The 12,153-nt window shown below is 41.8% G+C and overlaps 1 protein-coding gene across 3 annotated transcripts in view; it reads right to left on the bottom strand.

The window, feature by feature from the left end:
• Positions 1-12,153, bottom strand: part of LOC127572539 (EGF-like repeat and discoidin I-like domain-containing protein 3) — a 222,526-nt gene that overhangs the window by 43,223 nt on the left and 167,150 nt on the right. For all 3 annotated transcript variants that reach the window (XM_052019909.1, XM_052019910.1, XM_052019911.1), the window contains 2 exons: positions 7,386-7,541; positions 3,091-3,235 (listed from right to left, as the gene is read on the bottom strand). In XM_052019909.1, the coding sequence (XP_051875869.1) occupies positions 3,091-3,235; positions 7,386-7,541 (301 nt within the window). The remainder of the gene's footprint in view (positions 1-3,090; positions 3,236-7,385; positions 7,542-12,153) is intronic.

The following is a 12,153-nucleotide window of genomic DNA, read 5'->3' as shown; positions in this document are numbered from 1 at the left end:
ACACATCCTTCCTATAGAGTGCTGACCAGAACTACACACAGTACTCCATCTGTGGCTTAACTTATGTTTTACGTAGTTATACCATAAGATTCCTGCTCCATATGCTATGCACCAACTACTGAAAACAAATATCCCTTTTGCTGTCTTAACTGCCTCATCTGCCTTCAGGAATCCTTGGACATTTACACCAAAGTCCCTCTATTTCTCAATACTTCTTAACATCCGGCCATTCTTGATATTCGCACCAAATAGTTCTCCCAAAGTCAATCAATTCACATTTTCCAGGATTAAATTCCGTCTATCATTTCTGTGTCCACCTCGCCAACTGATTCATGTTATCCTATGACTGAAGACTACACCCCTCAGAGTCAACATTGCCACCCTTTGTGCCATCCTCAAACTTACATTCACATCGTTCATTTATGTCTATAAACAAAGAAAAGGTCCGAGCCCTGATTCCTGTGGTGCTTCCCATCACAGCAATCTCCAAACATCACCCACTGCCTCCTATTACCAAGCCAATTTTGGATCCAATTTGTCAAAATGCTCTGGATCCCATGAGCTCTTAATCTTGGGATTAGTCTCCCAGTTGGGACCTTGTCAAAAGTCTTATCAAAATCCACTTAGACTGCATCAACCACTCTACCCTCATCAGTGCATTTAGTTGTCTCCTCAAAAAAAAGTTAAATTAGTCAGACTGCTACTTCCCTTAAAAAGCCATGCTGACTCTCCCTGATCAATCCCTGCCTCTCCAAGTGCAGATTAATTCTATTCCTTAGAATCCTTTCCAATGATTTCCCTTGGGCTGATGTTGGACTCACTGGCCTGTAATTACCTGGAGAATCTTGCAGCTTCTTTTGAATAATGCAAAGAGTAAAGAATTGAATATTTCTGTCAAAGCACCAGCAATCTTTTCCCTTACCTTCCATACTGGAGGACACATTTCATCAGGTCAAGGGGATTTAATCGCCTTTAAGGCCACTAAGGCATCTAATATCTCCTCAATTTCAATGGCAATTTGTTCAAGGTGCACTGTCCCCCTCCCTGAATTTTCCATCTACAATGTCCACCTCCGTAGAGAAGAGAGATATTCAGTTATGATCTCATTTATGTCCTCCAGCTCCAAGCACAAATTGCCCCTTTGGTCCCACTTGGGTCCTACTGTTTTCCAGGTTAGTCTCTTGACCTTAATATAAAATGCTTTGATATTTTCTTTAATCTTGTCCTCAAAGTGCCATTTTGTGCTCCTCAATACATGCCATGCTCTCGTGAGTCCTCGCCTGTTTTCAGTTCTCTAAACCTGCCAGAAGCTACCTTTTCTTTCTTCATCCAGTCCTCGATGTCCCTTGACATCCAGGCTTCCTTAGACTTGTGGGATTTTGCTGTTACAATCACGTGAACACATTGGCTCTGAACCCTTGCTATTTTGCCACCTACTGGTTGCTGAAGACCTACCTGTAAGTTGTGGTACCCAGTCCACTTTTACCAGGTCCTATCTTATAATGAAATCAGTCTTCCCTTAAATTCCAGTCTATACCTGTTCTTCTCCAAAATAACCTTAAAGCCTGCAGAATTACGGTCACTACCTCTGAAATACTTTCCCACTGACACTCCCACCACTTGCCCAGCTACATTCCAACAGATTAGATCCAGTACTGCCTGTTCTCTGGTAAGACTAACCTACACAAAATGCTGGAGGGACTCAACAGGTCAGGCAGCACTATGGAGGGAAATGAACAGTCAACGTTTTGGGCTGAGACCCTTCATTAGGACTGTTGGTCCAGATTTCTAGCATCTGCGGTCTCTCTTGTGTCTCTAGTAGGACTAACTAGAGTCTGGGGGAGTGGGTCAGAGAGGGAGAGGTGGTCAGAGTGTGGGGGAGTCGGTTCCTCCCCTCCCTTTCTGCTCATTGGAGTCCTGGTCCCCTCGCTTCCTTTGAACTCATAAAACCTCGGTTCCCGCGCTCTCCTTAAACTGACCAGGGATCATTTCTCACACTCCCTTTAAACTTACCGGATTTACTGGAAAATTTAGTATAATACTGTGTAATATCTAATTCAAAGTGTGTTGGGATATTAACAGGAATAAAATTCAGAAGTCCAGAAACTCTGCCAGTTTGGCACCACCAAAGTCTCAAACTTTAAAACTAAACTTTATTTACACACGGTAACAGGCCCTTCTGGCCCAACGAGCCTGCGCCGCCCAATTACACCCATGTTAACCTACTAACCCATACATCTTTGGAATGTGGGAGGAAACCGGGGCACCCGGAGGAAACTCACGCAGTCACGGGGAGAATGTACAAACTCCTTACAGGCAGCGGCGGGAATTGAACTCTGATCGCTGGCGCTGTAATAGCGTTACGCTAACTGCTGCGCTACTGTGCCGCCCTTACATGTGGGCACCTGATAACGTATGAAGTTATCAGAGTTTTACTGAGGCTGAACTGACATCAGCTGATAGTAACTTTTCTCTTGAAGGGGTGAGGGGCAGTGGGAAGGGGGAGTAAAAGATGGATGAAAGGCTATTGTCCAGGAACCTCTACTTGCAGTTGGGGTGGGAAATGCAACTGAATGGAAGGAGAAAGCAGGCCAGCCCGAGACAGCCAAGATGTTGGAAGAAAACAGCAGCCTTGCATTATGTTATACCTTCTAGTGCTTCTCAGAAAGGCCGTTCACAGCAATTTCAAATGCAGAGCAGCAATCTCTTTCCGTAATGATTGGTTTCTGTAACAAATATAGTCTGCAAGGTTTCTCATACGTGTTAAGTAACACGCCAATTTCAGCCCTGTAATTACGACAGAAGACTTTTCATCTGTATGGCCCCTTGCCAATAAACTAACAAATTTAGATCTTGATTCCATAAACTCTCACTTGAACCTGTGAATAACTACTTGTGTGATGAATGTTCATAACCAGTTATTAATCGCATCTGCTAATCCCACAAGGTATGACATCAATTGGAACAGACCCGCTCCTGTGAAGCTAATATATAATTCATAGTTTTAACAAAATTAATCCTTTTACAGCAGACCTTTTGAAGTAAACACACCCAAACCAAACAGACCCATGAGCACTGACTTGAGATTACCTGACATCTCACAGCCGAGCAGCTCCATCCTCAGCGTACAATGTCTCCGACAGACCTGGGGATACAGCCGTATGAACTGGGCCTCGATGGGAGGATTAAAGGAATTTGCATGTGGTGTGTTGTTATCGACATTTCCACGGAAAACCTGCAGTATTTTAGTAAGAAAGTGCAACAAGTTTCTGTTATACAGTTAATTTATTGATGTAGCAGGGCTGTTGTCCATTAAAACTCGACTTTAACCACAGAACTTTGGGTCATAGACTGGAAGTGGGTCACAGAGTCATACAGCATGGAAGCAGGCCCTTCGGCCCAACTCGTCCATGCCGACTGTGTTGCCCAGCGAGCTCGTCCCATCTGCCTGCGTTTGGCCCATAGTTCTCTCAACCTCTCCTATCCAGGTACTTATCTAAATGGCTTTTAAATGTTGCTAATGTGCCCACCTCAACCACTATTTCTGGCAGCTCATTCCAAATACGCACCATCCTTTGTGTGAAGAAGCTGCCCCTGATGTCCCTTTTAAATCTCTGACTTTAAACCTATGCCCTCTTGTTTTTAACACCCCCTCCCTGGGAAAAAGACTGTGTGCTTTCACCCTGTCTATGCCCTCATGATCTTATATACCTCTATCAGGTCACCCCTCAATGTCCTACATTTAAAACATCACAGAGAAAGATCAACTTGACTCTGTGAAATTTGGTTTCTCTTCTATGGATACTGCCTGACTTGCTGAGTGTTTCCAGCATTCCCTGTTTTATTTTATGCATGTAATTACCTCACTGGATCCATACAAGCTTGCATTTCACAATCTGTACACTTCATGACCACTGAGGTGTTTATAATAAATAGTCAGAGACAGAGTCCAGAACACTTCCTAAGATTTCTTACGAGAAGCAATTTTCATAAAGTGTTGCAAAATATTCAGATGAAAGAACCAAATGACGACACATCTTTAATGTTTGAGTTTGGAATGAATGCTACAAACACCAATAACTGGATCAGTTCATAAAATAAAACTTTATATAGTATAGAGTATTTCAATACAACATTGACAGCTCGTTCTAGTAACAACTTGAATATTGTTAGGATAAATTATCCATCCAATTCTACATGATTTGCATGTAGCAGAGCATACATAACTCTCTCTTTTAGAAGTTCTCTTAATTGTTGAGTTAATGCTGCAATCTAAGAATAAGGAACATAAATTAAAACCGACTATTGAAAGTGTTGACATAGAATTAAAGCACAAAGACAGCAAATTAAAGGCACTGGATCTTATAATTTAACTATCGTATCTCAGTCAACCTATTCATTTAAGTGAGTAAATAGAAATAAATGAAAGGAGACAACACATTGTTGTTTAGCTCTGATTTACCTCGCTAAAACAAAGGATATGTGACCAGTGAAAGAAATAGATTGACTCTTAAAAGCAGAAAATTTCAATTTTTCAAAGGTGCTGAAGAAACCACTTGAACTCCATTTGACTCACAACACTACATGGTGCTCATTTACACAAAGCAGGATCAATTAGCTACTCTGTCTAAGAAGGAAGCAGGGGCACATCACTGACTGAAGTACCAAACATGTCAACAAGAATAAAGGGACACTGGCTGCAGCAACAATGAATCTATCAGTGTTCACTGTCATTACATTGTGAAACTGACAGCTTTGGGGTTACTGAACATAGGCAGTTTAACACAAACATCCCAGTCACTGTCAGTGATTCAGTGCTCCTTCATAGACCGCACTGTCTTCACCAAAATCGAGAAACATTAATTGAAAAGATAAACAGTTCAGCTCTTTATGTGATGGTTTTGATGTAAAATATCCAGAAAATGTAACATCTTGCTGCATGATGTCTAAGTTTGAATTTGGCATAATCACTGTTAAGCAAATTCACTGGCCCAAAACCATATTTAATTTTATACATATGGATGATAATTCTTGTAGATAAATATTTTCAAAGAAAATGAATATATACATAATTGAAGAAAATAGTCTAGAAATTAGTCAGTACCAGTAAAAGCAACTCATGGAATTGACTTAGAAACCTATAGCCCACTGCATCAGTGCCAATCGTCAAGCATTAAAAGCACATTTCCTCTTGAATCCTCACCAATTCATCACCCCCACCCCATCCCTGATTCTCCTTCCATCCACTTACACTAGGGGCTATTAAAGTTACAAATCAACCAACGAGCTCATGACAAGTCAATGAATATTTTGCTTGAGAGTCCACCATTGAGATATTCAGCAGCACTTAAGTTGTGTGCAACTGAACAGGCCTTGCAGATTTGAATCCCTTCCTTTGCAGAGTCCACAATGGTAGTGTTAATCCTTGTGAAATAAGTCATGTCTGGAGATGGTTTGGGGAGCTGGGATGGGGGAAACGGTTGTAGGGGGTAAGGGGGAAGTGGTCCAGCGGTCAGAAAGATGGTTCAAGGCCAATCACTGGGTAAAGGAGTTGGGGATCACTGGCGAGGGAGTTGGTGGTAGGATTCGAGGATGAGAGTGTGAGATTGGTAGTCAGGGAATGAGGCGGATAACGCAGAAAAGAACTCAGTGGTTGGGGAGGAGAACCTGTGGTTGGGAAGTTATTGGGATGGATGGCAGATTGGTGAACAGTGGGTGGTCAAGTTGTGTAAAACCGCACCAGTGTGAAATAAAATTATGGAAGTGGCAATTGGTTTGCACTGGTTGGCTATTGAGGACATTGTTGTGGGTCCTATGCATCAGTGTGTTGGATCCAAAGAGGCAGTGCGTTGGACCCACAGAGGCAGTGTGTTGGACCCACAGGGGCAGTGTGTTGGACCCACAGGGGCAGTGTGTTGGATCCACAGGGGACACAGAATGAAATTCATGGACCTCATGCAGTCTGCATGATGTCCTGGGTTTTCAATTATGTTTGATTTCTTATTGAATTGGAAAGTACATGGCAGTATATTTTCCAATCTGTAGGCAATTAAAAAAATTCAGTAAGTGTATTTTTGATATATCTATTTCTACGTCAAATCTCATGTTCTTCCAATCTTTATTAAAGATTGGTTAAAGATTTAAAAATATAATTAAAAATCATGCTTTGGGAATTCCTGGAGGAATGCACAAAATACTGGAGGGATGCAGCCGGTCAGGCAGCCTCTATGGACCCGCTGACTTCCTCCAGCATTTTCTGTGTGGCTCCAGACTTCCAGCATCCACAGTCTTTCCTGTGTCTCCATTTTGGAGCTCCTGGTTTGTCACCTGAGAGAATTCTTTAAAGTGCTTCAGTGCTCAGTGTGCTTAATGACATCACAGGTACTGGGTGTCAGGGGTTTCCTTGTAGTGACAGCTGGCTGAATCTGATGTCAGGAGAGGGGAAGTCCATACCACAGAGGTTGTTAGATCTTTGTGGGCAGTTTTGTTGCGTTCAAGGCAAGCGCATCATTTTGTGCTAAATATAAAGTACTGCCTCTGTGGATCCAATACACTGATGCATAAGACCCACAACAGTGTCCTTGATAGCCAACCAGTGCAAACCAATTGCCACTTCCATAATTTTATTTCACACTGGTGCGGTGTTACATAACTTGACCACCCACTGTTCACCAATCTGCCATCCATCCCAATAACTTCCCAACCACAGGTTCTCCTCCCCAACCACTGAGTTCTTTTCTGCGTTATCCGCCTCATTCCCTGACTACCAATCTCACACTCCCAACCTCGAATCCTACCATCAACTCCCTCACCAGTGAGCCCCAACCTCTTTCTCCAGAGATTGGCCTTGAACTCTCTTTCTGACTGCTGGGTCTCTTCCCCCTTACCCCCAACAATCTTCTCCCCCCACCCCAGCTCCCCGACCTATCTCCAGACATGACTTATTTCACAAGGACTAGTACCACCATTGTTATTTACCTTTTCACAGAGAAGCGGAGTGGGGCCAAATGTTTCCATGTGCAATACAATTCCTTGTAACTAGCTTTAGCATTCCAAGATGGACAGACAAAAATGGGAATCATCTTGAATTACTGATCACCATCCAGTTGAGGTGAAGGGAATGAATTGGGCTTAAAATATTGGGGACTCAGAAAACCTGTCAATATTCCCCCTGTCTATGTAACTGTCACTTGGTATAAGTTACAGATGGGTTGCTTCTGTCTGAAGATCTACATCCCAACATCATTTATCACAAAAGAAAAACGAAGGTAGAAATAAAGCACAAAATGTACTTGCAGCACACTTCTGCAAATCCTGGTATTCTTTATTGATGACATTTAAATAAAAGCATTTGACTGAAATGTATTTCAAACCTTTCATCTTACCATGTCCTCATAGGCACCTTTTACTTTGTAAGTAGTCCAGGTTTTGCCATCACCACTGTAAGCAATCTTGTATGATTTTACATACTCGGGGCTGCCAAGCCTCTTAGCACCCTGACTAATCAATCCTGTGATTCTCATTGTGCGCTGCAGGTTAATCTGAGAGGGAAAAATATTAAACAATTATAAACAATATGTTTTGTGTCTTTAAGACTATAGGTTTTCTGTCACCAAATTAGCACAGTATAAAAAGCTACACAATACCTTATGTCCCAATCCTTGAAAGATGGGATATAATTTGTTAACCTTTACACAGATTTACAGCAGATACTTTGGCATACTGCCAGCTCTCACTTCCCCTTCAGCTTGCCATTCCTTCATTGACACAGGGTTAAAATCCTGATTTTCCCTCTCCAATGTCACTTTGCAAGTTTCTTCTCCCACTTTCTCAAGGGCAGTTAGGAGTGGTGGGCTTACAAGCAATGGCCTCATCCCAGGAATGAATAGAAATCATTAGACATGGACCAGGTACTAAAAATTATGATATTAGCCATTTATTCACAATATGCAAGGCCTCTTTGCGTGTTGGGAGAGAAAACAGTTTGTCCCAACAAGGCTACAGTTACAACCTTCATCTCCAGCTTCAACACCCAAGAGAACTTAAATGTAGAAAGAGACCGGGTCTGTAATTGCCAGATTTTTCCACAAGGAAGAGAACCTGTTTGAACCAGAACTGAAGCTCCAGAGTAAACTCAATACAGGATCAGAAACTATGATAAAATGTCAAATGTATGATTAGAGTTTCTTGTTCAATTTAACTGTGTTAACTTCCCCCCTCTGTACTGCAATGAGAAACGGAGGTTCAGATGCTCTAAATCCATTTGTCATCAAACAATGTCCAATAGTAATGCTTAGGCACTGTGGATCATGTCAGGAAACTGCAGTCAAGTACTTTGCTTTTTAATGTATAAAGAAATTGAAATCAGCTTTTATGAAACAATATCATTGACCATATTCCATATTCTGACAATGTTCTGATTTTGATGAGAAAATTAGATGCTAAATTATGGGATCATAGAATTGTTCAGCACAGAATGGGTCCGGTTGGGCCCACTTCCCCCACGCCTATCTATGCTAATCCCATTTGCCTGTATTGGGCCCGTATCCCTCTACATTGTTCCTAAGTACCTGTCCAAATGCCTTTTAAATATTGTAATATTATTTGCCTCCACCACTTCCTCTGGCAGCTCGTTCCAGAAAACCACCACCCTCTGTGTGAAAAACCTACCCCTGAGATCTCCTTTAAAGTTCTCCCTTACCTGTGTCCTCTAGTTCTCCCCTGGCCTGGGAAAAAGACTCTATCTATCCTATCCCCTGATAATTCTATAAACTTCTATAAGGTCACCCCTCAGCCTCCTACATTCCAGTGAGAATAAACCCAGCCTATCCCATCCCTCCTTATAACTACAGCCCTCCATTCCTGGCAACTTCCTGGTGAATCACTTCCACACTCTCTCTATTGCTACCACACCCTCCCTGTAGTGTGGTGACCACAGCTATACACACTATTCCAAGTACGGTCAAACCAATGTTTGGTACAGCTACAACATGACATCCCAACTCTTGCACTCAGTGCCTTGGCTAATGAAGGTAAGCGTATCATATGCCTTTGTCAGTACTCTATCCATCTGTGTCACTACCTTCGGCGAGTTATGGACTTGCATTCACAGGTGCCTCTGTACATCAATGTTCCGAAGGTCCACGGCATTTATTCTATACGTTCTCTCAGAATGTGACTACCCAAAGTGCGTTACTGTTCATTTGTCTGAATTAAATTCCATCTGCCACTGCTCTGGCCCAACTCTTCAGCTGGTCTATGTTCCACCATATCCTTTGCTGTCTACGATTCCACCAATTTTCATGTTGTCTGAAAAATTAATTATCCGACCATCTACATTCTCATCTAAGTCATTGATATATATTTCAAACAACAAAAGGCCCCAACACTGATCCCTGTGGTAAACCACCTTTTGAAGACTTCCAGTCAGAAAAACACCCATCCACTGCTACCCTCTGCCTTATTGTGGATCCAGCCTGCTAACCTGCGTTAGTTCAGTTGTGCCTTCACCTTCAGGACCACTCTACAATGTGGTACCATGTCAAATGTCTTACTGAAGTCCACATAAACAATGCCTACTGTACGGCCCTCATCAATTTTCTTAGTTACCCACTCAAAAAGCTCAATCAGATTTCTGAGATGTGAGCTCCCCTGCACAAAACCATGCTGACTCCTCCAAATTAGTCCCTGCATTTCAGGTGAACATAAATCATGAAACTTCAAGTTAAAATGTATTGGAGGTGATAGGAGAAATTGATAAACTTTTGAAGATGAGAAATGATTTCAGAGTTTTGTATTTCAACCATTTGAAATGGTGGCATCCTGTTAACCTATAAAGACATCAAGGACAACAGTAGCATTCATCAGATGGATAATTTGCAGGTCTGTGAAAAGCTCACGTCTTCTTCATTTCACATTTGAAGATTTTGTGTTCACCTTGACAGTGATCAGCATTAGTGGACAGGAAAATCAAACGAAAAGAGGCTAACCATAATGAAATAAGTCAAAGTCAAAGTCGAGTTTATTGTCATCTGCACAAGTCCATGTGTGCACAGGTGCAATGAAAAACTTACTTGCAGCAGCATCACAGATACATAGCATCAGATAAGCAGCATTTGCAAGGAGAACGTAAATTAAACATAAATTATACACAATTTCTATAAGAAAAAACACAATTAGAACAAAAAAAAGTCCAGTCAGCCCTCAAAACAATATAGCCACACTGAAAGATCCATTTTCCAATGCAGAATTAAGCAGGAACTGTCAAATATGTTTAATACTGACATGACCAGGTAGGTCAGGAATGGGGAAGATGCCTGGCCTATTCTGAGAATCCAGATTATTGAGGAAAATTATCCTGAAAACTGTCCCCTCTGCTCTTAAAATGGGGTTTCAGCCTGAAGTGGCCATACATGATAAGATTACTGAATTACAACCAACATGGGATTTACTTTCACAGAAGTCTAGGAATTCAATGCGGTGCAGTGTTTGCAAGTGCTAAATGAATCTTTGGAAAACCAATCGGTAACTGAAAGTGGGGTCCTGCTGCCTGGAAAATGATGTCCATGATCTTCCTTCTGGATCCTCCAAGTATATGATATAGTGATCCATGTGGATGCCTGGATGTACCTTGTGTGATCCAATGGCGTGCAACTTATATCTAGGTGCCCTTCAGTAATTTTCATTGATGAGTGGCTCGTGGACAGTGTCGGCTACACATGTAGAAGCAGGTCTTCAGAAGGTTGGTTTTATCATAATTTAAAGAGAGTCTGCTTGCAAACATCCTATCCAGTCAAGTCCAGTGCTGGGAACTTGCCTCACTGATGTTCACTTTAAGTACAAATAACTCCTTCAGGCCACCTGAAGATGGCATCTCCCATTCTTTCTTGCCTTGACCCAACAACCCAAATGTGACCTCCATGCTCTCCAGCATAATACTCAACCCTGATCTGAAGATGACTTTGACCAACTGCCCCCACCAACCAATCCTGCTCCAGCACCCAGTCAAAAACCCCTGTCAATTCCACAATCCGATCCATAATATTGTGACCAGTCCCCACACTAGGTGACTCCCCAGCCCTCCTTGGCCTTCCAGGGCCTCTCCATTCTGCCACTCATAACTCAGATCATGGCTTCCTGTTTACCTCTGGGCAGAATGAGCAGAGGAAGGACTTTGATCTTGTTAAATGTGCAAGACTTATTTTATCAATCATGATGCCTTTGATCTTTTGCACAACAAAATTGAACAGCAGTGGGCCTCTAATGTGCATTTCCCTGTGATGACGAGTTTCTGGACCAAAGTACTTCCCACCAGTGGTTAGTGGTTACCACGAAAGATGGAGTTCAGAAATATCTCAGTGCGAGGCCAAAAATATACTATGGCATATCTTAACCAATATAGGGGGTCCTTATTAAAAGCAAACATTAATTTGGCATGAAAGAATAAATCAATAATGTCTAGGAATCCATACATCATAACTGTCATTGTCTGTAAATAGATTACTATTAATGAATGTCACCAAAAGAAGTAAAACACCTGATGCATATATTAACCAGAGAGGTCAAGTGATTGGAAAGAAACTTTTCTTGTAATCTAAGGTACAATTCTCAGTAGAATTTCATTTTGTTAGATAAAGATTCTCTTAGACTTTGCCTTTGTTAGATGCCAGTGTCTACTTAGAAGATTCTTTATTTAGGTCTGTGTACTCTTTGCCTTGTGGATATAGAATGGATATACTTACAAGTAAAAAGAATGTCAAAGACAGTGTAAAAGATTATACGATTCACATTGCAGAGGTTTCATGTAATTTATAGGCAGTGACACATGTGTCACTTAATTACACAAGTTCTATGAGATCAAGGAAGTTGTATGTTAAACCTCCAAGCTCAGGCTGTCATTCATATATAGGGTGGAAGCAACCTGATTGGAGGATGCAAGCAGAACACATAACCCTGCCATCAGAGGATCAATGCCTTGATGTTCCAGAAACTAACACTGCCATCCTTGGGAGTACAGGGATCAACTCAACCATTTTACTTACAAAGACAAGGTCATGCATGCTCTGGAAACACTGCTAGCTGGTACCACATAGACCATCTGTTCAATATTCTGGTGATCCGATGCTGTTAACATGACAGTTTTCTAAGCAGGTT

The sequence above is a fragment of the Pristis pectinata genome, chromosome 7 (genome assembly GCF_009764475.1).
Source record: "Pristis pectinata isolate sPriPec2 chromosome 7, sPriPec2.1.pri, whole genome shotgun sequence".
Lineage (NCBI taxonomy): Eukaryota > Metazoa > Chordata > Chondrichthyes > Rhinopristiformes > Pristidae > Pristis > Pristis pectinata.
This window is presented reverse-complemented; position numbering and strand designations above follow the sequence as displayed.